The sequence below is a fragment of the Cordyceps fumosorosea genome (assembly GCF_001636725.1).
Source record: "Cordyceps fumosorosea ARSEF 2679 chromosome Unknown scaffold_30, whole genome shotgun sequence".
Lineage (NCBI taxonomy): Eukaryota > Fungi > Ascomycota > Sordariomycetes > Hypocreales > Cordycipitaceae > Cordyceps > Cordyceps fumosorosea.
The window spans coordinates 60,068-86,423 of NW_017387330.1; the positions used below are offsets into that span (position 1 = coordinate 60,068).

The following is a 26,356-nucleotide window of genomic DNA, read 5'->3' on the forward strand; positions in this document are numbered from 1 at the left end:
CGGCGAACAATGACACGTTCTACAAATATACTTTCTTTCCATTGCACACAATTACGAGTTGTTTTCCTTTCTTTTCTTTTTTTATCAATTCGCGTTAGTTGCGCATTGTTTATGTACTCTCGAGCGACTTTTCTCCTCCGTAGCCGCCCATCCCACGTCGCGTCCTCTTCGTATCAAAGCAAGCGTAGCCGCCCAAGATTTTTCTATTGCATGCCAACGACCGTGTTGAAACACCAATACCCGAAAAAGAATTAAGCTCTCTTTCTCTCAGCGCGTCCCACGTTAGTTGCTTCTAGATGGTTGCTCCGTGTCTTGCTTTTTACCGGGGACGTTACTTGCAACCTCGGTCCGCTCCAAGACATTTTTTGTTGCCCAATAAATTTAGGTTACATGGCTTCTGACACCGGTGCTTCTCACCTTCTTGTGCCGAAGAAAAGACGAAGGATGGGCAGGGACAGGGTCATCTCTGCTCACTGGTCGCTGCTGCCTTGTAGGGCGAATGAAGTGGCCAAGGTGAAGCTCGGTCACGGCGTTGTGAGCTCACATTCACGATACACACGAGTTTCTTCCATTTCGAAGAGACTCTAGAGAGAGATTCGGATAATGACGTAAGAGTTGAGGGAGGGGGGCCCTCCCACCAAAACACGTCACATAAGTGACCGCATTAAACCAAAGCATCACAGTTAGGCAACATTCTACAACAAACTACTCCCAGTGCCTTAACTTAGCAATCAAACAAATCCATTTTACAATATGCAAGCAACTGACTTGAACAGCCAAGAGCCCTCGCCAAAAACACGAGAACTATCTCTAATACCCTTTTGCATCAACAGACCGAGCCTACCGAGACACTCGCGATGTTGTACCACTGCGTCCTGTGTGGTGTCTCGGTCACAGAGCGGACTGACTCTGACTCGCAACATTGGACCAGTCAATATCGGGCCAGTAAGCTTCTACAATGCATGAATACACACTCAGATGTATGCTCATAGTCCAACTAGTGTACGGCTCCAATGGCGATGCCTGCATCAGCGGTGTTGGACTGAACGAAAAGCGTTATCCCACGAATAGAGTTCCAGAAGACCCGGAGCTGCGATGGGATGAAGTACCAGACGATGGTTTTCTTCAACTCCACATCATGATGGAGGGAGATGCCGTTCACAACATTAGCTTCGCTTTCCACGATACCTGCTGGAGCCTGTTGAAAAAAGTTCCTGGCAGCGACTCCATCTCGCTGGAACGACTATTGCAAGTGTGCAGGTCCTCGCCATTATCACGTTGGGGGAGGAACCCCGGGGTGGGTTGGGGGCACGATTACGAGGGAGTGCTCAGACGCGAGCCGATCGAGTTTCCTGTCTGGGATGGGAGGTTTGAAGCTTCTGATGATGACCATTTGGATGATATTGGGGCGCTCGCGGATCCTTTGAAAGGCCCAGAGATTCCAAATACGCCACTCAACTGGCCGCCAACAAGGGAGAACGCCCCGACACCAAACAAAACCCCAACTCAGAAGAGGGACTGCTTCTCTGTCCTACCGGAGGAACTGCGTCTGATAATCGCCGTGCTTAGTTCCGCAAAAGATGCATTGAGTCTCTGCATGGTATCCCCGAGCTTCCTGTTTTTATTCTCCGACGTCTGTTTTTGGCAGCCACGATTTTGTTACGACCCGGAGAGGGGGCTCTCTGTTCGGGTTCGGGGATCTTATCAGGTACAATGATTTCAGGGTTTTCAGAGCGTTTATCAGCTCGGGAAAAAGTTGGTCGCAAGCCCAGTTTTTTTGAATCGAGAACGAATCTGGCGTCTGGCGCAAAGACTTCTTCCCCTCATTCAACAGCCATCACTGAGCAACTTGAGGAGAAGCTCACCCAGGGATGTTCTGCCCTCACAAGGGTGGCGATTACTCCGTTGCAGAGATCCTGGCACAGGCCCTCTATTTTTAGCACCTCCACTGCCTAATTCCGCATATCCAACTAGAACTGTAGAAATTCGAGTCCCAGCCGGTGCCGCCCATGTCGGCATCGGTGTCATCAACACTGGCATCTGGGACTATGTGACGGGCATCCGGCTTACTGGCCAGGATGTACAGACCCAAATTGCGGGCTATTTATTCGGAAAGGACGAAGAAAAGAGAGAACAGTTCGTCCATGTCGCTTCACTTCACGGATTCATAGTAGCGGTGGGCCCCCACGGTGTCAGAGCTCTGTAAGTCATTGGTCCTGGCCGAAAAGCAAGCCAGTGGGCCGGGCGAATCGAAGGAGTCCCGAGATCTTAGCTCCTTGTGACCGACGAGCAAATCATGTGCCTTCGGGTAACGCTTGATGTTGGTATTCAGATAACCTGTGATCTGTACTATCGCGGTACTAACACAATTCGATAGGCATACAAAATCACCGCCATGTCTATACTCAGACAGGAAAAGGCAGGAAATCCACTCCCACAGTCAGATAGCATGAGAGACACAGCACTTTGGTACCCCAGTCCGCCGCCAGACAGTCTCTTCCTCAACGAAGACTCCTTTTGTAGTCCAAGTCCTCGCGACACCAACTACAAACCGCTTTCCTGGATATGCTTTGCCGGTGACCGAGGACAAAGACTGTCTGTGTTGTGCGAGGTCTGGACCAGTGCTTCGCGAACTTATCCCTACACTTCCAATTCCGGTACGACGACGCGGATGACGACAAGCAGCTCGACAGAGCCCCGATGACCCTGGGCTACTCCCGCAAGACCCATGACCCGTGGCACTTCCCCACTGACGGCGCGGCCGGCGAGCACATCTGCTCCATGGCAGTCGGTGTCAGAAGGTTCCCGCTCCATGAGGAGAATCCCGACGAACTTGCGGAATATCTTGAGGTGAGTCTGAGACGCCTCATCGTCGAGACGGTAGAGGATTAGAAGGTGCTAACAGGAAAATTCGGGCTCAGATTACGACAAATTGGGGCAGACAGGCGGCTGTCGGTCTCAAAGAGAAAAACATGGAGATGCGTAAGCTTTTGGTTGCCCCGGGTACTTCCATCACTGGATTGTACGGCTCTTTTGTCAGCTACTCATGGATTCCCCAAGTGCTGCTCCGATACTAACGCTCCGCAGCATTCATACTCCTTGTTGAGTAAAGGCGTCATTTCAGAGAAACTCTAGAGTCTCGGGAATAGATATTGTAGACGCATACTCTTAATAGATTGGTTCAGCTTTTGCATGCCACGTTCTTGATGACTGGCAGGGTACTCATCACAAGGCCAGACACGGTCATCACAGGAGTTGTGGCTTGCAGGAGCCACTGCTCGGCACGGAAACACGGGAGAGAGGATTCGGGAAAATGCATTCCATTCATTATACTTTTCATTCTAGTTCGTGATATCAAACCTCATCGAGAGGCCACTTCATTTCCGTGCCCCGTCTAAGGCAGCTCGGCAACGCGGTCCCGGAACGTCTTCTCCGCGCGCGTCCACACGCCCGCGGTGTGGCGGTCCTTGACCTCGAGCAGGCTCGGCAGCAGTAGTCCCGAGTACTCGTCGCTGGCCTCGCGCGCGATCATAGTCGGCAGGTGGTCGATGGCGATGACGCGCAGCTCCGGCCCCTCGAGCGGGGCCTTGGGCGCTACCGTCGGGCTGTCGAACGAGCTGTAGCCCGCGTACACGGGGATCGGGTTGTTCTCGCTGTTGGGGTCGCAGCTGACGTCGCAGATGACGCGCAGGCGGCGCTCCTTGGTCGACAGCGTCTCCAGCGTGGTGAACGGCGGCACGCGGTGCGCGCCCAGGTACACGCAGTTGACCAGGACGTCCGCAGCGGTGATCTCCTCGAACGGCCCACCGCGGGCCGTCTCCGCTAGATCCCACTTGATGAGCGACGCTTCCGGGATGCCGGCGGCCTCGCAGGCGGCGGCCGCGCCGGAGCCGCAGCGGCCGAGGGCGCCGATGATCATGAGGCGCGGGTGGGCGCCGCCGTTGAGGGGCAGCGCCTCGGCGAGGGAGGACCGCACGAGCGCCATGAGGTCGGCGGCGGAGTCGAAGGCGGGGACGGCGGGCTGCGGCACGCCGGGGTGGAGGAGCTGGTGCGACCAGGAGAGCAGGGCGAGGGCGGTGCCGGCGAAGCCGGCGCTCCAGCCAAATGCGGCGACGCGCTGGCCGCGCTCGTTGACGAGGAACTCGAGGTCGTACAGAAGGCCGCCGGCCTTGGCGAAGCGGGAGAGCTCGGTGGCCCAGCCGTCCTGCTTCTTGAAGCAGTGGTGGAAGTGGATGAAGGTGTGCGGCAGAGGCGCTAAGCGTGTTTCCGTGTCAGTAAAAGGAGCTTCTATTTCAACGCTTTTTTTTTAAATAATAACAGCGACAACACTATGCCATTGGGGGTGGATACGTACAGCCGTCAGTAGGAAGCTCCTTCAGGCCCAGGATGATGTGGTCAAGCGGCGCGTTGACCCAGGAGCCGGCGGGGATGATCTCGGCGCCGACGGCCTTAAACTCGTCGTCCTTGTAGATGCGGTCCGTCGACTCCTCCACCCGCAGGACGTAGCCGGCGTCGATGAGCGCCTTGGCCGTCTGAGGCGACACTGTAACGAGCATGTTAGCGGGTGAGAACCGGTGGTGTTCCAGAAAAAATAGCACGTACGGGGAGAGCGCCTCTCAAAGGGCTTGGTCTCGGATCTCAGGTGAATGACAGTCGCCATGATGTTGGTGATGTGGTGTATGCAACAAAAAAAAAGGAAAAAGAGCTGCCGTTTGCGATGTTGAGAATGGAGCTCAAAAAAGCTCTCCTCACAACCTTCTTTGTACTTGTAAGTGAACAACCAAAGTGGCGTGGTGAGTCAGTTAGTAAGCTAAGCCGGCATCGGAAATTCGGTCTTCTCGCCGACATCACGTGATAACCGGTGATGGGGCCGATATCTTCTTGGGAGCGAAAAGAAACTTGGAAACGGCATGAATACAGTACATTCGGTCTCTAGTTGGTGAGGTGGTCTCCACTTGGTGAGGTGGAGTTTTTCTTCCGAGGAAGCAAATGTCGTGTAGCTTTCGGTGGTGCGCCGTCAGCCATCCCGGTCTACTTCGCAGCATGACGGGAATAACTGTATGACGATGATATTCCCGGTGTCGGCGGCTGGTTACCCTATATCCCTACTGCGAAGGTTGCGTGCGACGTAACACACCCAGGTACCGCTGTCATGATCATTTTTCCAATTCAAGAAGCGGGGCTACACGACTTTGCTCTTGTCACCTCTAAAAAAATGCGTGCCTTGGTATGAGTGTGGAGTTGGCGCGTCATCCAGCGACTGCAGCGGGTGGTCGTTGCTAGTGATACTGAGTGATGCTGTTCGTATTTACAAAAGAGCCAGTGTTTCACCAGACGAGGGAAAGCGCCCACAGGTAGCTGCAGCAAGCTTGTTGGTCAATGGCGGCCATCACGGTTAGGCTGACTCGTGCTGAGTATCGGCAAACCCCGACTCTCATGTGCCGAGTGCCTGTTGCTTGGCGGTGTTTGCTTCGGACACACTGACGGTTGGAGGTTTGGTCTTGCGTTGATCTTCGGCCGGGGAATATTCCGTTGGCCAAGGTTTAGACAGCACTTCGGACGACGCGACGGTCAAGATTTCATTTAAGTGGGCTGTGTCTTGGGCTGTGACAGGGTAAATGTCCTTCCTAATCGGGGGCTTCAGCGACTAGGAGCCCCGTTTCGATCGGTCGGAATGGCGTCGATTACGAATTAAGGTGTACGGATTAATTTAGCGGGTACTATTTTTCTAGTTGTTCAACTGTCAAGCGTTTGATTGAGGGTAAGGGGTGGTGGTGGCCGCCGCGGGTGGGAGGTTGCCTGCTGTCAGTCTGTCATGTCAGTTTGTCAGTCTGTCAGTCTGTCAGTCTAAAGGATTGCCTTTTGGTTATTACGGAAGTCGCTGTTCTAGTCAACAGAGTGGCTACCTCAAAGCGAATTCCATTTCGGCAATCACAGGTCTGCAAGGGGCGAGTGCAGTCCCCACTGCCCGCTGCTCCAGGCTTTCCAGAATGCCGCGGCCAAGGTTCATCTAGGGCGCACCGTTTCTGGGATCTGTTTGTACGGATATTAGTCACAGCAACGATAGCAGGAGAGGGCACGAATCAGCGCATGCAGCCATGTGCATGAGCGACACAGGCGTGCGGGTGCCCTGGGGGCTGCCAGGGCACACTCGATAGTTTCAGAACCACGAAAGTGGTGTGGCAACCGCATGGGATAGGTCGCGTTACACAAGAATAGCGGTGAATGTGTAAGGAGCAAGACCCTTCGCTCTGCGAACAATGCTTCGCTCGCGGATGCCGTTCCGCTTGGGGGCTGGCATGCTGACATAGCTGCTGACATAACTGTATAACTTGACATGTGTTGATAGACCACTGACATGTGTTGATAGACCACTGACATGTGTCCAGCCACAAGTATTAAAAAACAAGATTTCGTCAAACCCCGTGTTTCACCTTTTATTAATCCCGGGGAAGTCCATTCTGCGGCATACAAATCCTACCTTTTATTAGCGTGGAGCGCAACGTCTGTCAGCTGGACCAGGAGGGAGTGCTGGCTGTTGCTGCTGTGGGAAGCCGCCCATCTAGGAGCGTCGAGCAGAAAGCGTGTCGTGGTCGCGGCATGCCACGTCAGTCAAAAGGACTTGATGAAGAGTGTCGCTGGGAAGCGCCGCCCGGGAGTCCAGACTGAAAGAATCGTTTGCCCAGAGTCCAGACTGCGTTTGCCCGGAGTCCAGACTGCGTTTGCCCAGAGTCCAGACCAGATGTATCGGCAGCGAGAATCCAGACCAAATAAGTAGGCAGCCAGAGTCCATGCGAGATGAATCGACAGCCCGAGTCCAGCGAGATGAATAGGCAGTCTGGGTCCAGACCGCCGGAGGAAGCAGCTGCGATGGTTGGGAGTCGAGAGACACCAATCAAGGCAAAATGGTGGTCAGCGAGGGATGGGGGTAGCTTGTCAAAGGAGGGGTAAGGGGGATGGTGGCCAAGTTCAGCAGTGTAGGTACGAAGTAAGCGAGCCGGCATGGATGAACATGGGATGGGGTTCCTACCGGGGGGGTATGAAGAAAAGCCGGCTGGGCTCTGTCTTGAGTGGACGGTACGGACAGCAAGGTTCAGTGGTGTTCGAACTGCTCCTGTGCATAGTGGATGGGCTGCCAAGGGGAGCATCCTGGCGGCGGATCTTCATGCAAATTTGGTTTGTTGTTGGGGACAATGCAGGCCAATAACACCGTTGTGCAGGCTCGACGTTGGCGAATGCTCGGTGACTGCTGATTCGTGGTACCTCAGCATCACTAGAGAGTCTTCTGGAGCCTCACTGGACAGACAGACCCCTCCCCTGCAGCTGGCAGCTCGGAGTCGGCGTAGATGGAGCTGACACTGTTACGTTGGACTGTAAGTAATGAGCGGTCTGCTCAGATATCTGAGAACTCTTGTCTTTCGGCACCATGTTACAACTTTGACGCGAAATGCCAAGGCATAACCAGTGTGGCAGAGCAGCTAAGAAAACAAATCATCTTCGGTGCTTTTCAAATCCCGACGAGACAGAGAGGCGCCAAAGACTGCACTGCCCCCGCTGTCTCTGAGCTGCATGCTGCGGTCACCAATGAGAATAATATCTAATGGTGTAGGGATCTAATTAATAAAGGTCGAATAACCGTATATGCGCAAATTCGAGACGGACATGCGATCTAAGCAGCCGTCAACACGCATTATGCGGGACAGGGACCGAATGGGGTGCAACTAATGCAGGACAACCAGCACCGGACAGGGATAATTGGTAGGAGAATTCGAAGGTACATTTTTAGGGCGTGCCAAAATTTCCCGGTATCCCTACCCAAAGTCAGGGTTGGGCAATCGAGATTAGACGGAGGGTAGTTAATACATATAGAGGTATAAAGCACCCGGCTACCGGCCAACTCACCTCTTCTCAATCTTTTCTTGTCTGTTATACAAGGTGAGAAACAGGGAGGGAAAGAAAAAAACAACGAATACCGACTCTGCAAGCCAATACCCGCTCGGAAATGGACTCGACCACTCACCAGCTCTTGCCTGTTGACGCCAACGGCGGAGAAGGCCCGGAGCTCCCAGATCCGTACGCAGCTTACCGCGTCTCAATTCATGCCTTGCACCAACAGAATTATGATGATCACGCCTCTTATGCGGCATCATTTCCCACATCGGCAACAACAACCGACAATCACACGACCGAGCCTGTCCCAAACGGGCCAATAACCGATGCCGGCCTTGTACAAGGCCCCTTTACCGATCTTCTACGCGAGGGCTGGGCAACAAGCGATGGCGACTTTTTTCTCAGTGATTTTGCCACAACCTCTCACGAACTTCCTCCAGACGAAAGTTCTCAAGAGGTAGTGGCTACGTCACTAGCAGTCGACAGCCCCAACCACATCGCCATCGCTCCGCTGCAGTCTACTCCGCAGCCTAGTCAGCAGGAGTGGAATAGCAAGAAATTGATCCTCAAAAGGCTGTACATAGAGGAAAAGAAAACCGCCCGCGAAATCGTAGAGATCATGAAGCTGCAGCACAACTTTCATGCCAGGTGAGCAAGAAGCACGCATCCATCCATTATCGTCGACGTACGTTTTGACCTTGTTTGGATGCGGCAGCATCGACCATTATCGGAGCAAGTTCAGGAAGTGGGAATTTATGAAGTACTTGGGTCGAGATGAAAAGCGCAAAATTGTCCAGATTATGAACTGGCGCAGGAGAATGGAGGGCAAAGAAACAGAGTTCTTCGTGGATAATCAACGAGTGTCCGAGGAAAAGATTGCCAGGTTCATTAGAACATATGGCAACCCGGCGAGCGCGCCACCAGGTAAGTCGGTACTTCTCGTACTTCTCGTACTTGTTTTATGGTGATGAGAAGGGCGGCCACAGCAGAGCAAAGGAAATCACTGACAAAATCGCGTCGCAACACAATAGGAATGATCCCGGATTGGCTGGTTTGCCGCACACCTCCTCCTCCGAACTCTCAAAGCGAAGAGAGACGGCACCCTGGCTCTCCCTCGACTGCACCGAACACGGACAATTTTCCGACCTGGACAATAGCAAGCGGAACGACTCGAGTACCGCTCATACTTGCACCAGACGACCTGGAAGTCTTCGAGGCGTTCCGATCGCACGAATTCGAAGTGAATCTGGAGTGCTTCCAACGCAGAGCGTTCCTCTTGCTAGCGGCTGAGCACAGCACGCGGGTCCCTGCAGTTGCCTGCCATGACTGTGGCTTCTTGTATGCCTCCGTCTCGCAAAACAGCTTGGCATCCATCTTTGAGGGCACACTGCCTATTTTGGATATGACGGACTCATTGCTGGTAGCCGTCCTCCGCCTCGCCATCCAGAATAGAGACGACGCGCTCGTGAAGCACCTTGTGCACCGGTGTCAGCAGCCGGAATTGGCTCAGCGCATCCACCGTCATTTGTTTTGCGTGGCACTGCAGCATGATCGCGGCACGCTGTTTTGCCAGCTCCTTCTTCACGGTCTTGACGTGAACGCCGTCGACGGCGGCAGAGCAACCGCCAATAGGAGCCTGCTGGCCCAAGCACACCGGACGCTCCGTGAATTCATCATGGCGCGTCTGGATTCAAACGACAATATGAACGACACCGCCAGAGTGATGGGGTTCATGTACCGCACTGGCGTGATGACACCGGATTTCTGGAAAGATAAAGTGCTGTGGAAGGCGCTGCGAAATGGACGGGCGGACGTCCTCCGCGCCTGTTTACTGCAGCCGACCAATGCCGTGCTCGATATCGATGCACTGATAAAGAAAGCGGCGAAGATCCGCCGCATTATCCAGGAGACGGGCTCGTCCGAGACGGCTGCCGTGCTCGTCGCGGCTGCGAGCCATAACCGTCACTATCTGGTCTCCGAGAAGGGCGCAGCGGTGCTGCACCTGGCAACAAGTTTACTCCTCGCAAACGAGGTCCGTCTGCTCCTCGAAGGTGGTGTCGACGTCAATGAAAAAACAGAAATGGGCGAGACAGCTCTGCACATTATCGCCGGTCTGCCCTCGGATGGCAACCACGTGGCAAAAATTCTAATCGACCGAGGTGCAGACGTCACCGCCACGGATTCCGTCGGTGACACCGTCCTGCACAAGGCGGCCCGGCACAAATGGGAGCACTGGCAGAAAGACTTTGCCTTGATGCTGCTAGAGAAAGGCGCTGACATCAACGCCTTGAATCATCGACGTGAGACGCCGCTCATCGCGGCGGCCCAAAACCCCGACTTCGGAGCAGCCACGGAAGCCATGAAGTGGCTGCTCCAGAATAGGGCGAATCCGAGCGCGCTCGACTGTGACGGCAACTCCGCGGTTACATATTACAAATCGCGCGCTTGGGTGAATCAGCTCGGAGCGTGGGAGGGAAGCACCATGTTGGAGCAGCCCTGGAACTGGAGCGCCCTCGGCGAGCAGCAGGAGACATGGGAGACGAGCCAGCGTGCCGACTTGTTGCGCGACCTGCTGCGGTCGTTGGGGTTTCCTCCGATGTAATACCACTATTGCGACTTGTAAATATAGACGACGGCGATGACCAAGGGGGGTATGACCGCGGAGTAAGGGACCGTTAAAGTTGTTGTCGGGTGTTTGCTTGCTTTATTCACAGGATGCCAGGGGTTTTTGCAACGAATCATGATACCACACAGAACGTCGCCATCAGCACGACCCGATACAGGGGACGATTTAATGATTACAGAAGGGTAGGTAGGATTTCGATTTTGAGCTATAGAAACCACATTATAATAAACAGAGGTCATCGCCATTCCCAAGACTCCCAAATCGTGTGCGCTTATCCCTCACTACTCCTCATTACATTCTTGTTTGTTCCTTGCCCTTTTTTTGTCTCGTTTTGCAAAAAAAAAAAAAAAAAAAAAAAATTGCAGACGGCTTTCGTCCTCCTCTGGGTAACGTAAGAAAAGAAAAGAAACAAAGGTATCTCACATGCCATGCAAACAACAAATTTTATCAAGGTGAAAAAGAAAATATGGCCACTTGAAAGTCCTAGAGACATCCCCCCCCCCCATATGCAGAATGAATGCTTTGAAAAAGAAAGAGATATATGTTGCGGTGTCAGCGCCGCAGCCGCGAGAAGCTGAGGCCGCCGCTGCTGCGCGGTCGGTAGTCGTCGTTGGCGAGGGCGGGTAGGTCGGGCGGTGGAGCAAATGGCACCGGGCCCGGGAGGGCGAGGAAGCCGCCCTCGGCGTTGCCGACCAGGACGCTGCGGCGCGAGCCGCCGTTGTCCCAGTCGTGGCCCTGGATGTCCGCCGCGAGTCCGTAGTGGCTCTCCGGGCGGGCACCGCCGCCGCCGCCGCCGCCGCCGCCGCCGCCGGGCTGCGGTGAGCGACGAGAGTGGATGGTGTCGACGCGGGCAAAGTTCCACTGGCCAAACTCGTCGCTCTTGATGAAGATCTCGAGGGTCTGGATGGGCGCGCGGCGCGCGGCCTGCTGCGGCGGCGGCGCAAAAGGGTTGTTGGAGCTCAGGCGGTTCTGGGAGGCGGCCTGGCCGGCGGCGGCGGTACCCAAGGAGCGGGGGACGCCGCGAGGACTGCCGACGGGGCTGGCCATGGGCCCGCTGAACTTGGGGCTTGCCAGGCCGTTGCCGGCGCCGGCGCCGGGTGGGCTGCCGCCGGGGGAGACGCGCAGGGCGGGGGGCGCGCCGCGGGTCGAGGACAGCGAGGAGCTCTGCTGTCGGTGACGAGGGCCGCCGCCGCCGGTGAAGACGCCGCCGGGGGCGGGCAGAGCGGACTGCAGCTTATCGGGGAAGGACTCGTCGTGGACGTAGAGTTTGCGGAGGCGGGGCAGGTCCCCGGAGAGGATGGACTGCGCGAGGTAAGCGTAGTGGGAGTTGGCGGCGCTGGCGTCCTGGGCGGACGATGTGCGGCCGGAGACCTCGAAGCGCAGGGTACGCAGGGACTGAGAGGCGAGAGGCGCGAGTCCGGAGCCGCCGTGGGGCAGGGGCTCCGAGACCTTGGTCTGCAGCGCAAGGGTACGCAGGGAGGTGGCCATGGTCAGGACATCGGTGAGTTGGGCGGGCTGGACGCCCGTGTCCTTGAGGGTCAGGACTTTAAGGGCCTGCTGCGTCTCAAGCCAGGCGAGATATTCGACGAGGCCTGCGGCGGTGACGCGCGGGGTATCTTTGAGGACGAGCTCCTCAAGGGGAGGTAGAGCGGGGAGACCTTCGGCGGACAGCAGCACCTCGTCGGACAGGCTGTCGGTCTGGCTGACTTTGAGGGCACGGAGGTTGACGAGGCAGCCGAGGACGTTGCGCATGGTGGCGGGGTCGACGTTGAGGCGGTTGAGCTCGAGGACCTGGAGGCGTGGCCAGACTTGGCCGGTGGCGAGGGCGGCGAAACTACGCTCGGCGCCGGCGACGTAGGTCATCTTGCGCAGCTTGGAGCAGCGGGCCTGGACTTCGAGGCGCAGGGTGGCGTAGGCCGGGTCGTCGGCGAACATGCCCTCCGGGAGGTCGACGTAGTGTAGGTCGGGGAGAACGGCGATGGTCTGGGCAAGCTCGACGTAGCAGAACTCGCGGAGCATGTACGGGATCTTGAGGTACTGGACGAGGCAGCCGATGCGGGTGGGATCGTCGCGGACGGTGCGGCGTAGGAGGCGGAGGCGGACCTGGGCAGTGTCCTCGGGGACGCCGTTGCGATCGAAGCGGCCTGTCTTCTTTCGGCGCTCGGCGAGCCAGGCCTCCATCTTGCAGTAGTGTACGGGTTCGATGCGGACGCTGTGGTAGCTGGGAGGCGGTGTCAGCGTGGGACGAAGGCTGGGGGTCAGGCATACCAGGCATATCGGTCGCTCGTGATGTGACTGGATGCGCGGGAACGAGAACTCACAGGACTTTTATGGCCATCGCGCGCCAGGCACGGCTGACCTTGGCGCAGTGGGACAGGTCGCGCAGGTCGCAGAGGACGCAGTTGTCGTCGCGGGCGCTCTCCTCACAAGTGTCAAAGGTCTCATCGCCAGCGTGCGGGCAGACATAGGCGAAGATGCGGGCGAGGACAGTGGCGGGCAGCTGGGCGAGGGCGTGAGCTGACCGGGCGGTTGGCGGGAATCGAGGCAGCTGGCCGGCGCCGGCAGGGCGGAACTCGGGGGGCACATCGAGCTGGAGGCTGCCCTTCTTCTCCTTTTTGCGAAAGGGAAGTCTCATGGTCGCCGCGGCTCAGGCGTCTGTGAGCGCGTCAAGATGTCTGTGTGGCGACGGCGGTGAATTTAAGGTTGAGAGGGTTGGTTGGGATGGGGAAAGCGGACCGGCGCTTGGCGGTTGGTGGTGTGGGTTGGGAGAGGAGAGAATTGAGCCAATGCGGTGGTGTTGGTGAAGAAGAAGAAGATGATGATAAGGAAGATGGTATCTGAGTGTGATGATAAATGCTCGTCTATTTATTCGTCACCGCCGTCGACAGGAATCAAGCGTTGATTGGCAGGAGAGGGGAAGTTGATGAAGGAGGAGGACGCGGCAGAGAACGCGGGGGTGGGCGAGGCAACTTGGCTGAGCCTTGCTTTTTGGATGTCGGGTGGTAAGAGCTTAACAAGCAAGCAAGCAGCAAGCAAGCAAGCTCAAATCCAAGCTACCAACTAATTAGGTACCCGGACTGAGACGGCATGTGCAGTGCGGGTCTTGCGCAAACAAGCCAGAAATAGAAGCCGGGGGGGTGGTCGATGCCAATGGAGAGACAGAGTCGAGGCTGGGTGTTCGTCGGTATGGATGAATGATTTGGTCGACGAGAGAAGCCTGACAAAAATCGACGGTACGCCTGTCTGTGGGCGGCGGCGGGTGATGGGCTGTAACACGAAACAGAAACGCTAGCTGAAAGGGACGGGGTGAATTGTGAAGTCGGAAACACAATAAAAACAAAATAGACGTAAAAAAATATCGTAAATGAAAAACACCTAGTCGTAGGAAACGGGGAATGGAAGTTGTCCAGTCTCGGGATCTTGTATGGCGAAAGGGAGAAAGTGGAGGAATGCGGGAGGGGAGAGGCCAGTCCAAACAAGCTTTATATCATTAGAGCGTCCTTGCTCAATGTTTTAAAAGATCAGCCTTGGAAACGATTGGACGCAAAGGGACGGCCCAGATACGTTGATGCGTTCTGGCCAGAGCCCAATCAATAACGGCTTGGTTGGGCCAGGTGTTACGCTGTGGGCTTTCTGCTAGCAAATGAACCCGCAAGGTAAGCGCCTCACAGAGCGTGTGACGATGGGCACATACCACATGCCTACTATATGAGGATGCAAGTTTTCTTCTCTGTCTGCTTGTTTGGGTGGTTGTTAGGATGCTCGTAATTTCCTGATGCTGCTATTCTAGGCGGAGGAGGGTGTGGGAGGCAATGAGGCGATGCATGGTGGTGTGCGAGGCTGCTTCTGCGAGAGGGGTTATTGGGCAGCCGGTGACCTGAGGGTTTCTGAGCCAGCCAGAAACGCACTGCATTTCATCGCTGTTTGCATTTTCCGTCTTGTTTAATAATTAAACACCAAGCCTCATCACCGACATCACCAACGTCGCCTGCCCTGTCCAGTAATCACCCCTGGAGCTTGCCTCTATTAGTAGTAGGAAGTCCCCTGTAATCCACAGATGGCGCCGCCGGACCCGCCAATAGCTTGGCTGCAGATCCAGGGCTCGCCAAGTCCCGCATACCTCGCTCTTTTTGTTAAGAAGCGAATATGTTCTTGATGGACGTGAGTCGTGACTACTTTTATTCAATTTTTGACCGAGTATATTAATCTTTACATTATTCTCATGAATTTTTTTCGGTGTCGTTGTGTCGAAATCAAAACCTGGTTCCCTCGTTGTCCCTGATCGACACGCATCGCGGGCTCCCTGCCAATTCAAGGCAGGGCACGGCGTGATGCCTCCCTGCAAAACTTGGGGATACGAGGGCGCGACTGTGTCTATTTCTATCTCCTGTTTAAAAGCAAGAAATAGAAAACATCGGCAAATAATCCTCGGGCGACCAATACGCCCCGCATCCTGCCGTTTGACTCGTTGTCACACGCCCGTCCTCTCGGCCAACCCTGCCCTGACGCAACACAACGAACTACCTCCCCAGTCGATGTTCCTTGACTCCTCGGCACCAACGGGATCATCTCTCCGCCTTCTCTTTTTTTGTCAACGGCCCAGATGCAACACAAGCTGTCTGTCACTCCTCCAAACAGACGGAGTCGCGGCCCAACCATTCCCGGCCCGGCACCCGCGCTGCGCACAGCTACCAAGCGATCATCACTACTTCATCAAACCAGGCACCATCATTATCAATCAATGTATTACATTTTAACTTTGCCGTCTATCCCTATCTTCCCACCCAGAGCTAAAAGGCGCCGCGTAGATGAATTGTACACAGAAAGTCCTAAAAAGTATTACACGATGTAGTAATCAGCGCCTTTCAGCCCTCCCCAAAGCCCTCCTCTTTTTTTCTCGTCTCATTTCTTCCTCTTTTCTTCCCCCAAGTTTCCATAAAGCATTGTCTACCGATACTTATTAACCTCGCCGAGCCCCGACGATTTTAACCTGGCCACCAAACTCCTGTGTCGTATTTTGTAATAAAAACGGTCAACACCATCGCCATGTCCAAAACAAGGAAACCGTTACTTTCTCGCTTGCCTGTCTTATCTCGATCGACCGCAGCACCAACGGTATGATTTCCAACCGAAGCACTGCTCTTCAGACACGGCTAAGAGATTTGCCGCATCGACTCATGGCAGACTGCCCTCCAGTCGAGGCATCTAAGCCTTGCGGGAGCGGGTAGTCGCGCCGTTGGTCTTGGCCCCGGTCGAGGTAGCACCGTTCGTCTTGCCGTTGGCGTGGCCGTTGGTGGCAGCGGCAACAGCGAGGGGGTCGGGAAGAGGAGCCTGTGACATGCGGCGCAGAGACTTGCGCGTGGTCTGCTTGCTGCCCTTCTTGTACGTGGCGAAGTAGAACGAGATGAAGAGCACCAGGTAAGACGACAGGATTCCCATACCGGCGAACGCGGCAAACTCCTCGCCGGCGCAGCTGCCAGCGTTGGGCAACCAGGAGAAGTAGGTCGAGGTGAAGTAAGTGTACGAGGCAAAGTAGACGAAGCCAAGATCAATGATGAACTGGATGATCTGGAGGCGGGTGACCCACTCCTTCCACCAGATGCGGATGCCACGGGCGCTCTGGAAGTAGTACCAGTACATGACGACGTGGACGGTTAGGTTCAGGGTGATGGGAACCCAAGAGACGGCGGTCGAGCCGATGAGCTGGGTGTAGCAGAGGAGAGCAGTGGCGCCGTGGTGGTAGCAGTGGAGGAAGGCTATGTGATGTTAGCACGAGGCATGCGATGACGGGTGCGCGACAGAGCACGACGAATTACGCACTGAGAGGCTTCTTCTTAAGGAACAGGAACACGGTGTCGAGGAGCTCAAGGTACTTGGTGAGGTAGTTCAACTGCGGCGCAAAACACGTTAGCAGGCGATACCGAGGCTTGTTGTCGCGAAAGACATACGTAGTAGAGCACAACCAGGGGTTGGGTCCAACCGCCAGAGTGGTCGCAGATGGCATGGAAGACGCCGCCGCGGACAACCGTGGGAACGAGCTGCTCGATGAAGAGAACCAGGAGGATACCGCTGATAGCGGTCAAGTAGAAGTTGTGGATGAGGAAGAGGGTCTTGAGCTGGAAGGGCTCACGGTTGCGCATGAGAGCGCGGCCGCCAAAGATGATGGCATAGTAGACGACAATGAAGATGGAGGTCGACTTGAGGGTCGACATCGGCGTCTCGAAAGGCACAAACTTGAAGTCGGCGGTAGGGTAGCCGACAACAGCGGTCCAAGCCTTGTCGAAGATGGGCCATAGGTGGACGCCAAAGGGGCGGTCCACGGTGGGCAGGGGGATCTGTTCCAGGATCGAAGCCATTGTGATGGTGGTGTTGTATTATTAACTTCGGCAGACCGTGTAGGTTTTGGGGCGGTTTCCGACGCTCAAGGAGCAGCAAGAGGTAGATTGTCGCTGGGCGTGGTTCTGGCGAGACGCGACACGACCGATGTCGACGGGTCTCTGCGAGGTAATCGAGGGGGGTTTAAGTTCTAGCCGTAAATCGTAGAAGAAGGAATGACAAGAAGAATAAAAAAAAAGCCAAGACGGTTCGCAATTGTGCCAACTTGCAACCGATCCAACGACCAAAATCACTTCTGATTTGTATTAAGCCGCAAGTGAAAAGGGGGGAGAAAAAGAAAAGAGGATTAGATTTCAGATAGGGGAGGTGGAGAGAAAATACTAAAGAGGGAGGGAGAAAAAGGGCTCGTCCCTAGGGGGAAACCTACAAGCGGGCAAAAAAAAAAAAAGTTGGGAGTAAGTCGCCTATGATGGCATTGCGCCGGCCATGGAAAAGGGGAAATTTGGCAAGAGTGCGGAGAGCCAGTGCTGGTGACGCCTACAGTGGGCTTTGCGTTCGCTGGACGGGGCGCTGCCGTCGCCTTTAGAGTTGGGGGGCTTCTGTAGCGCTAATTCAGGTACACAGCGCGCCGGCGGGCCAGGTTACAGAGGCTCGGTTCATCACCTCTGCTGCCAAGAGGTGCTTGTCACTGCACCGCCCGTCAACTCTGGGCTGTTGCATTGCATCTCATCATCGTCAGCATGTGATTCGCTGGGGCCAGCCACCGCCAGAGCCAATGGCAGGCACCCAGAGAAGACCTGCAGATCACGTGCCCTCTGCTGAAAACGGGGCGGATGCGCTGGAAATTGGCGGCCCGCGGGCGAGTCCACTGTTGTTAGCCGGAGCAGCCGATGGCCATAATTGCAGTGCAGGAAGAACAAGCAGTTGTCAAAGACGCCGTCGAGCCAGTAATTTCGGTTGGTCAACAACACTTTGGCGTTGTTTGGCGAAAAGGTGCTGGTAGTTGTCGGGACCAGGAGCCGAGCCGTGCTTAGCGTGATTTGGGTTTGTGCAACACGATTGTTCATTTTCGATCAACCAGTTGTTTCTTGTCTCTCTCGTTGTCCCTGAATTCTGGATGGCCACGAAGCTTAACCATCAGCCATGGCGTCAGATTGAATTCGACAGGCTCTAAATCAGCAAGGCTGACACGTGTTATAACTGAGAGGTTTTAATAAGACGAGAAAATCCACGCCGGGGAAAAAATCAATGGATAAATAAAGTACAGAAATAAAAAGAGAATCGAAAAAGCAACGCCATTAACTATAATTTATATCTAGGTATTCATCGACCTTCTCGCGCTTCCTCGGCACCGTCCAAATATAATCAAGCCATATCCGATCCAAAGTGGCCTGCTTTTTCGCCGACCCCAGCGACGAATTGGAACCGGGCTAATGGCAAGCTCTCAAAAGTAGTAGGTCATCAAGCCAGTGCCACCAATCCTTCACACTGTGCACCCTGCACTCAATTTACTAGTAACCACACAGTCTTGCATCTCAATTCGCACCGTTATTACACGCATTCCCGGTCTTGGCTTAGTCATGCCAGCCGCAAAACAACCTTTCCCTCTACCACGTCGTGCAAATTACATACATCTGTGAGCGACAATTTCTCCAGCTTTTTTGTTGCATAATTCCTTCTCGCCAAACCTCTCTTTCAGCCCAAAATTTCCACAACGATGCCTTCCACCGCCTTCCTTCGCCTCGCCGCCCGCGGCTCCTCGACTTTTGTCCGCGCCGCCTCCGCCGCCCGTCCGGTCGTCGCCACGCCCCTGATGGCTCGCTCCGCCGTCGCCAGCTTCAGCACCTCGGTCCCTCGCCGCAGCGAGCACGCCGAGGAGACCTTTGAGGAGTTTACTGCCCGGTAAGCTCAGATTGCCGTTTTCCTTGTTGGCTGTCGTCATCATGAGGCGGTTCTGTCAATCCATTGTTCGGAAGGGACAGTTGTGGGGTGTGGGTTTTTTCTCGTCGCGGGATTTGACGATGATGGTGATGGCGTGTTTTGTCCACGGGTCGACTCGCCAACACATTAAAAGCAACTCACAACGAGCGTCAATTGATTCGCGGTGCAATTATGTACATGTCTGTCGCAGCTCGCAATCAATTGATACCGGACCTAACGATTTTGGATTGCCGCGCTGAGGCCGATGATGGGGAAAGCTTACCCTTGCGGAATTTTCTACTAACGAGACATCTACCAGGTTCGAGAAGGAATTCGACGGCGTCCAGGATGTTTTCGAGCTCCAGGTATGCTCCCATTAAAAGAGCTATATCGAAGATCAATTGGGCGCTAATATTCCTTTTCTCGCAGCGCAACCTGAACAACGCCTTCGCCTACGATCTTGTCCCCTCTCCCTCCGTCATCGCCGCTGCTCTCAAGGCCGCCCGTCGCGTCAACGACTTCGCCACTGCCGTCCGCATCTTCGAGGGTATGTCGACTTATTTTTTTTTTATCAATGTCGCTACTTCCGTGAACTGTCATTGCTGCTTCTCGACCAACGATACCGCACGATCCGATAGCACCCGACACATGCTAACCAACCTGATAATACAGGCATCAAGGCCAAGGTCGACTCCAAGGGCCAGTACGAGCAATACCTCCAGGAGCTCAAGCCCCTCCGCGAGGAGCTCGGCGTCCCTCTGAAGGAGGACCTCTACCCCGAGCAGAAATAAACCGCCTCAACATGACACACATACCCGAGCGAAACAGCAAATTTCAATAACGAAAAAAGAAGCAAAAACTCAATTCTTTCGCTACGAACGAAGGACTGCATGTAATGGCTCGAGACTCATCACACCCACCGAGGACGGAGCGCGCGGAGAGCAGAGCGGTGCCTCATTGTATATGATACTTAGAACGGAAAGTTGTCTGGAAAGGGGAGGAGGGAGGACTTGTTCATTTTTACATTTTGGTTTGTCTTTTTTTAGTTTTTGCGGCCGAGAGGAGAGAGCACGGCGAGAAGTGGGAAATACAACGCGGAAACTTGAGAGAGGCACGCAAATCTGGGAGTCCCAGTCGGCTGTAACAATAAAAGAGACAAATATGTTGGCACAATCTCATACGTCGCCGCTTGTAGCCTGCACATTACACTGCCGCCCATGTCACACGCCGTGATGTCACCGAGCTGCAACTCCAGACGCACTCATAACATTTCAGTCAGTAATTGCTATATTTTAGAAAGAATGCTGAGCCAACCCGTTGAACCATAGAAAATAATACCATATATCCTATTTCTGATTATAAATGCATCGCCGAGATTACTCCCTGAGGTGGTTCCATCGCCCGTTCCCGTTCCCGGCCGGCAGAGCCCCGATCATAGCGCCCTCCGTCGTGGCCGTCGGGCTCGTCCCCCGGCTCGCCGGGTTCGTGTACGGACGGCCGGTGCGGGGGCTCATCAGACCCATGCGAGGACTGCGCGGTACGCTTGCCTGCCGCGTCTCTCGCCGCGTCCTCGCCTGCCGCAGCTCCTCCCGCACACGGTCCAGCTCCATCTCGCGCTCCCGCATCTGCACCTTCATCTCGCCAATCTGCTTCAGGTACGTCTTGGCCATGGATTCGCTGTGAATCTCGTGAACCCTAGTCACGACGTCCGAGCCCAGCCTGCGAAGCTTTTCGTTCTGCTCTTTGAGTTCCCTATTCTCCACCTGCAGTGTGGTTGCTGAGTTGGACGCTTCTTGATACGCGTTCTTGGCGTATTCGCCATCCTGCGTAGCATTTTTCAGACGCTTCTCGAGCTTCTTGATATGTTCCTGAGCCTCCTTGAGTAGTCTTTCGGACGTTGCCAGAGGGCTGGCCTCCTCACCATCACTGCTTGTTGTAAGTCGTGAAACCGTTGCTTCTAGCTCTCCAATCTTCGCCTGCAATTTTGTGCTCTCTTTTTGTGCCGCTTCTTGTGCTGATTGGAGCGCAGTGTCAGCTTTCTTCTTTTCTCTCTCGAAAGCAGTGCGCTCCTCAAGTGCCGCCCGATAAGCCCGATATGTTTTGGCTTCAGTTCGCTCGTAGTCCTTGATTCGCGCCTCCTGGTTTTCAATAATTCCTCGGTACTGTGCTGTCATGTCACTAGCGGAAACTTGCCGCTCAAGCCCTGACGCCTTCTCGGCGATCGCCTGGAGGACTGCCAATGAAACCTGAATGGACACACCTGCGCCGGGCAGTGTATTGCTCGCCTCTGCTGCAGAATCAAGAAGCCAGCGCACATCGTCAGGCAGAGGCACTTCTTCTTTGCTAGTTGTAACTGCCTTAGGAATCATGCGCACCCTTTTGGCCTCTTCTTCGTTGTCATCATCCAGTTTGCGCTTACGGCTAACTTCTGTCTCGGCCGCTGGCAGCGATTGCGACTGCGACTGCGACTGTGAGTTCATATAGATATCAAGTACACCTTCCGGGATTGGAATAGGCTCCCACAGCACTCCTTCGATAGCCCCATTGAGATAGTCGTAGAAGATGCTCGCAATTTGGTACGGTTCAGGATAGCCACGGTCCGGATCGTTCGTAAGCTTTCTAGCATTGACGATGCTCACTAAGAGCGCGTGGCGTCTTTCTAGAGGGCTGAGATCCTCGGGCAGCTGCCGGTCGAGATGCTCAATAGAGTGTGTTGTTACCAGCGATAGCACCAAGGGCGGACGTGTTGCTTGTCCAGCTGGTGATAGCGCTCTGGCTACCAGGGAACCACCAAATGAGTGGTCAAAGCCAATAACAACCTCGAACTCATCGATATCGAATTCTTCGTCGGGCAGTGCCAGTGTCACACTACACGCAGACTCATTTGAGCTGTTTTTCAATGATTCGAGCGCTCGCGCAGAACAATCAATCTTCAGAGCTGTCGTAACGTATGCCAGAAGACGCATAAGTTCAACGGATTGAACAATAATAAGAACGCGATGGTTTGTCTCTATGCCATTCAAAAGCTCAAAGACAAAACAAAACTTTGGGTTGGCATCGCAAGCGTATTTCACCTGCTCCTGCGGCGAAAGGTTTTCAAGTGTTGTTCCAATAATATCTTGTGGGTAGTCACATAGGTTGCGTAGAGCAAGGAATAGGTCATCTATCTTTGCAACAAGGCTTGGCTCAGGCTCGACATACTCTTCGTTGCTAAAGACTTCAGAAAAGTTCTCGACTAGCTTCTTGTGGGCGAGCAGAGTAGCGTCATACTCTGGCCGCAGGCTTGCTTGGAACGGCAACGTAATGATATGCTGCATCAGTATAGGATCGTCGCTGGTAGCGGATGATGATGGCGAACTTGGGGGCTTCTGTGCCGCCGGTATGGGTTCCGCAGAGCTCCCGAAAATAGCCGAAGGGGACACTCCGAGTGCGCCAAGTGTTAGGCCGGCGTCGGCATCCAGCACCGCACCGGCAGACTGTAAGACATCGGAGGGCGAAATTGTGCCAGGCAGCTCTTCATGGGTATGGATGGGCACGAGGAGCTGCGCATGAGTATCTGGCTGGGTATTGAAAGCGATCCCGCTGGCTGTGCCGGTTGGGCCTGATTCATTGACAGCCCCAGCCTCTGTAGGCAAATGCCAATGACTGGAGTCGATAGAACCCACGGGCGGTGGCGAATTTGGCTGCATTTCTCTCGGCGCCTCAGACAACCCTGAGACATCATTCTCAGTGCTTGTTGCTTGATTGCTAGCATCCTGCGGTTCTGCGCCGGAATAGCTCATTGGTTTAATAGTAAATATGTCTTTTAGCTCGTCCACAGCGGACCGCTGGGTGCCTGGGTTACTATCTGTATTGTCTTCCATGCTGACGTCGTGCAGCGGAAAGACCACCTGAGCGTCCTGCGATGGTCGGTGTCCGTGTTGCGGATCCGGGCTTTCGAGGGCCGGGCTTTCGGGGGCCGGGCTAGGTGGTAGTGATGGTTGTTCTTGCGGGGTCGACGTGGAGAGAAAAGTAGGAGGCTCGAGTATTTCAACTTGGGTCAGGAATTCTGGCAACTCGAGGGTGCTTGCTGCGATTAAGCCACCAGCTGCAGCTTGCGATGATTTCGAAGGCTGAGCTGAACGATCCGGGCTGGTATCAAATGCAGGGACGTCAGTGAAAGACGGCTCCTTTGCGCGTTGCTGGTGGGAAGGGATGGCGGAGTTTGCGTTGGCCTCAGCTGGGATGCTGGATTCTGGAATATGCTCTTGGGTATTTCCAGCATCCACTGCTGGGATTATGTGGTCTTCTGCTCGTTCCAGCGAGTCCGGAATCACAACGCAACTAGACTCAGTCTTAGATGAGACAAGGCTATCGACAAGTTGAGATGCAGTTGATAGTGTTTGGCCTGAGAAGTCCTGAGAGTCTGGAATAGTTCGAGAGCTTATTTGACTAGAAAGGGCAAGTCGCTGATCCTGCTCTTCAAGCTCGCTCAGTGATTGCGACGGATAGCTGGCGGACTGCGATCCGCGCACGCTGAGGAAGTCCGTGGGGTCAAAGTCTGCCGCTTTGGGAATACCAACAAAGAAGTCAGCTACGGCGTCGGTCGGGCTCTCGATTTCGGGTACATCGGCGTCGGGACTGGAAGAATGCGCCGAGACAATGGAGGGCACTGGTTCCGCGGAAGGGCTGGGACTGTATCGCAGGCGCTTCGGGGCCGGCCCAGCATCGATGCTATCAGCGGAGGTAGTCGATGAGGATCTAGCTCGCGCTTTCGTCTTTGCCCGCTCTAGCTGACGGAAGTTCGCAGGGCGCGGAGACTGGTCGCTGGGGCTATTCTGGCTGGCGAGAGACTCTGAGGTCGGTGGAGGTGGTGCGGCGGTGGTTGATGCTTTGATCCTCTGCCAGTCGTCCTTGGCTAGGGCAGTTACGTCGGCACTCTAGAGAGTGATCAGTACAAGTCGCATGACTATCGACTATATATATGGCATCTTACCCAAGCCCAGGTAGGCTCGTACGACTCTCCGGTGTTGACGTCGTCGTCCCAGTCGACGAGATACTGGACCCTGTTTGCGACACGCTTCTCGTCCAAGATACGGCGGATAGTGAACCACCCGGTTTGCTTGGGCTGCTTTGCTGGCTTTTTCCCGGTGCGCGCTGGTTTTTTTGACGTGGGCATTAGGCTTGGGGCCTCTGTCGTCGTTGTGTGCAGCCGGGGATGATGGATATAAGTCGGATTGTGGCGCGTTGCTGCGTAGATGCAAGAGGCAGGGAAGCCAAAACAGTCCTAGTGAGGGCGGGAGTAATTGGTGAAGTACCATCACGTGGTTCGATCTGGGAGCAGACTTGGCCTGGGACTGGCGATGCGTAGTGAAGAGTTGCAACAAAAGGAAACCGAGCTTTTGGGTTCCGAGGAAATTTTGCTGATTGTCATTATGTTGGAGAGAAACTCTCTTGGCTCTTCATGCATGTGTTGTTGGCAATGCTGGTGCATTTACCAGGTGCATTGTGGCTAGTAACTTTTAGTAGGCAGACGGGAACGAAGATGTGAGCTGCCTACCGAAAAGTGCGCGCCAACAACATTTTTAATAATTAGCCCCTAATAGTGTGAATATGAATATTTTGGGGTTTGAGAAAATTTTCCATGAGCCATGAAACTTTCTCTGGCGAGCTCTTACGCCTCTTGCTCTTACGCCTCTTGCGATGCTGCGCTTTTGCCCTGCAATAGGCTTGCTTCTTCTGGACGGTAAACAACAGCACCTATTCTGTGGGGAATCCATCACCAACTCTTCCTGCCCTCAACATCTTTTCAAACTCATCCACTAATGCATCTATTTAGACAAAGCTACACTACTCTCATCTAGATGAAAAGGCTCTTATAGATCATGACCGCGCAGTTTCCGGTGCAGCCAATCGGCCGCTTCGCCGGCTCGAGCCAGCCCGTCCGGAGACCCAAGGTCAGTGACCAACGACCTGTACCGCCGCCACCCTGCTCATCGCCCGTCGCAGGAAATCGCGTGCTTCTCATACGATGAAAATCACCAGTTCTCACTCGGCGACTCTTCCCTAAAATGGTACTACCCGCCCCAGCTCGCCGCAGACCTGTCCAAAGGCTTCGACACCTTTCAGAAGCTTGACGACTCCAAGGACGAGCATCTCGACAGCCTGTTGACAACCATCGTGTCGCACGAAAAGGAAACCGGCAAGAAGATTGACGCGCACTTCGTCACCTGGCGGGGCATGATGACCAAGATCATGGCCACGCCGTTCGACAACCAGGACGGCTTCGAGATGAACGCTACCCTCTACCAGGGCTGCGTCTTCATCGAGGAGCACAACCAGTACAAGGTCGCCTCGCGGCGCGACGAGGGCCAGAACCGCCGCCGCCGGCACGGCCCGCCCCTCGAGGTCATGCAGTTCTGGGGGTACAAGTTCGAGACGCTCGCCACCATCCCCGCGCCCTGGGGCGACACGGAGCGCGCGCTCATCGAGCGCCGCGAGGACGACGTCGTCAACAACAAGGCGCAGTACTGCTCCGTCGTGCGCACCGGCATTGGCAAGGCCGTGCTCTGCCTCGGCGGCGAGGTCGACGCCATCTGGGACTCCAAGCCCGCGAGGCGCGGCGACCCGGTCAACTGGGTCGAGCTCAAGACGAGCGCCGAGATCCGCGGGCCCGGCGACCGCGAGGCGTTTCACCGCAAGCTCATGAAGTACTGGATCCAGTCGTTCCTACTCGGCGTGCCCAAGATCATCGTCGGCTTCCGCTCGCGAGACGGCATCCTCCTCGACCTCGAGGAGATTGAGACGCAGCGGATCCCCGAGACGGTCAACGCGGGGCCGAACCCGTCCTGGAACGCCGACATGTGCGTTAATTTCGCGGCCGCGTTTCTAGAGTGTGAGTGTTCCTGATGCTGGTTTTTATTGAATTTTCCTCGAAAGTTTTCGGTGCTGACAATGGGCAGTCCTCACGCAGACTATCAATGACGAAGGCGTCTGGCGCATCAGGCGGCAGCCCAGGTCACCGATGATTGAAGTGTACAAGGTGGAGGAGACTGGGCACGGCGATATACTCTCCGACGAGTTCAAAGATTGGCGCATTAAACTGTCGCTTGGGGCAGGAAGTGCGCAATCAATATGAAAGTGTAGTTTTGTTTCACAGCAATCGTAGCACACAAAGGGTCTTTGGATGTAATCCGTGTATAGTCGTGTTTTATTAATTGACCAATTCAAATCCTCACCACTTCGTGGCTCACTATATAGCTATTTGCTTAGAGAGTTAAAAAAGAAATCCCATATTTATTCCCTAAAACGCCGTTTTGTCCCGTAGAGTCGGCAGATCCTCTCCAGAGAAGCAGGTCCGAAATGAGATTAGGGACATCACCCCGGCACGGTATTCATTACCGTATTAGCCAGGTCAAATATCCCCCTGTCAATGGTAAATGCCGCCAACATCCATGTGTATGTGGTAACCTCGTCCATATTCCCCATCACATCGGCTCCCTTGAATTTCGGCGGTAGTTCGTCCACTCGCGGTATGCAGAAAAAAATCCAAGAGCACATATTGTCATACATCCAAGTCGTACGCTCTTCCATAGAAGACATAAT

The 26,356-nt window shown here is 54.8% G+C and overlaps 8 protein-coding genes across 8 annotated transcripts; 4 read left to right on the forward strand and 4 right to left on the reverse strand.

Annotated features, from left to right (window-relative positions):
• Nucleotides 1-2,700: 2,700 nt before the first annotated feature.
• On the forward strand, nucleotides 2,701-3,077 carry ISF_08419 (Cyclin-like F-box; the record flags this gene model as incomplete). The annotated part of the gene is made up of 2 exons (XM_018852022.1): nucleotides 2,701-2,850; nucleotides 2,922-3,077. The coding sequence occupies 2 exons, from the start codon at nucleotides 2,701-2,703 to the stop codon at nucleotides 3,075-3,077; spliced, it is 306 nt and encodes a 101-aa protein (XP_018700765.1).
• A 317-nt stretch (nucleotides 3,078-3,394) lies between these two features.
• Nucleotides 3,395-4,660, reverse strand: ISF_08420 (saccharopine dehydrogenase; the record flags this gene model as incomplete). Its single annotated transcript, XM_018852023.1, has 3 exons — nucleotides 3,395-4,254; nucleotides 4,355-4,543; nucleotides 4,603-4,660. The coding sequence occupies 3 exons, from the start codon at nucleotides 4,658-4,660 to the stop codon at nucleotides 3,395-3,397; spliced, it is 1,107 nt and encodes a 368-aa protein (XP_018700766.1).
• A 3,342-nt stretch (nucleotides 4,661-8,002) lies between these two features.
• On the forward strand, nucleotides 8,003-10,492 carry ISF_08421 (Ankyrin repeat-containing domain protein; the record flags this gene model as incomplete). Its single annotated transcript, XM_018852024.1, has 3 exons — nucleotides 8,003-8,538; nucleotides 8,606-8,814; nucleotides 9,087-10,492. 3 exons carry the CDS (start codon nucleotides 8,003-8,005, stop codon nucleotides 10,490-10,492), a joined length of 2,151 nt encoding a protein of 716 aa, XP_018700767.1.
• A 576-nt stretch (nucleotides 10,493-11,068) lies between these two features.
• ISF_08422 (F-box domain protein) lies at nucleotides 11,069-13,151 on the reverse strand (the record flags this gene model as incomplete). Its single annotated transcript, XM_018852025.1, has 2 exons — nucleotides 11,069-12,737; nucleotides 12,838-13,151. The coding sequence occupies 2 exons, from the start codon at nucleotides 13,149-13,151 to the stop codon at nucleotides 11,069-11,071; spliced, it is 1,983 nt and encodes a 660-aa protein (XP_018700768.1).
• Nucleotides 13,152-15,721: 2,570 nt separating this feature from the next.
• ISF_08423 (elongation of fatty acids protein 3) lies at nucleotides 15,722-16,872 on the reverse strand (the record flags this gene model as incomplete). The annotated part of the gene is made up of 3 exons (XM_018852026.1): nucleotides 15,722-16,272; nucleotides 16,337-16,406; nucleotides 16,465-16,872. 3 exons carry the CDS (start codon nucleotides 16,870-16,872, stop codon nucleotides 15,722-15,724), a joined length of 1,029 nt encoding a protein of 342 aa, XP_018700769.1.
• A 1,697-nt stretch (nucleotides 16,873-18,569) lies between these two features.
• Nucleotides 18,570-19,563, forward strand: ISF_08424 (cytochrome c oxidase polypeptide VI; the record flags this gene model as incomplete). Its single annotated transcript, XM_018852027.1, has 4 exons — nucleotides 18,570-18,754; nucleotides 19,092-19,137; nucleotides 19,202-19,319; nucleotides 19,445-19,563. The coding sequence occupies 4 exons, from the start codon at nucleotides 18,570-18,572 to the stop codon at nucleotides 19,561-19,563; spliced, it is 468 nt and encodes a 155-aa protein (XP_018700770.1).
• A 585-nt stretch (nucleotides 19,564-20,148) lies between these two features.
• Nucleotides 20,149-23,930, reverse strand: ISF_08425 (hypothetical protein; the record flags this gene model as incomplete). The annotated part of the gene is made up of 2 exons (XM_018852028.1): nucleotides 20,149-23,691; nucleotides 23,748-23,930. The coding sequence occupies 2 exons, from the start codon at nucleotides 23,928-23,930 to the stop codon at nucleotides 20,149-20,151; spliced, it is 3,726 nt and encodes a 1,241-aa protein (XP_018700771.1).
• Nucleotides 23,931-24,636: 706 nt separating this feature from the next.
• Nucleotides 24,637-25,889, forward strand: ISF_08426 (Dhp1-interacting protein Din1; the record flags this gene model as incomplete). Its single annotated transcript, XM_018852029.1, has 3 exons — nucleotides 24,637-24,708; nucleotides 24,797-25,646; nucleotides 25,714-25,889. The coding sequence occupies 3 exons, from the start codon at nucleotides 24,637-24,639 to the stop codon at nucleotides 25,887-25,889; spliced, it is 1,098 nt and encodes a 365-aa protein (XP_018700772.1).
• Nucleotides 25,890-26,356: the final 467 nt, after the last annotated feature.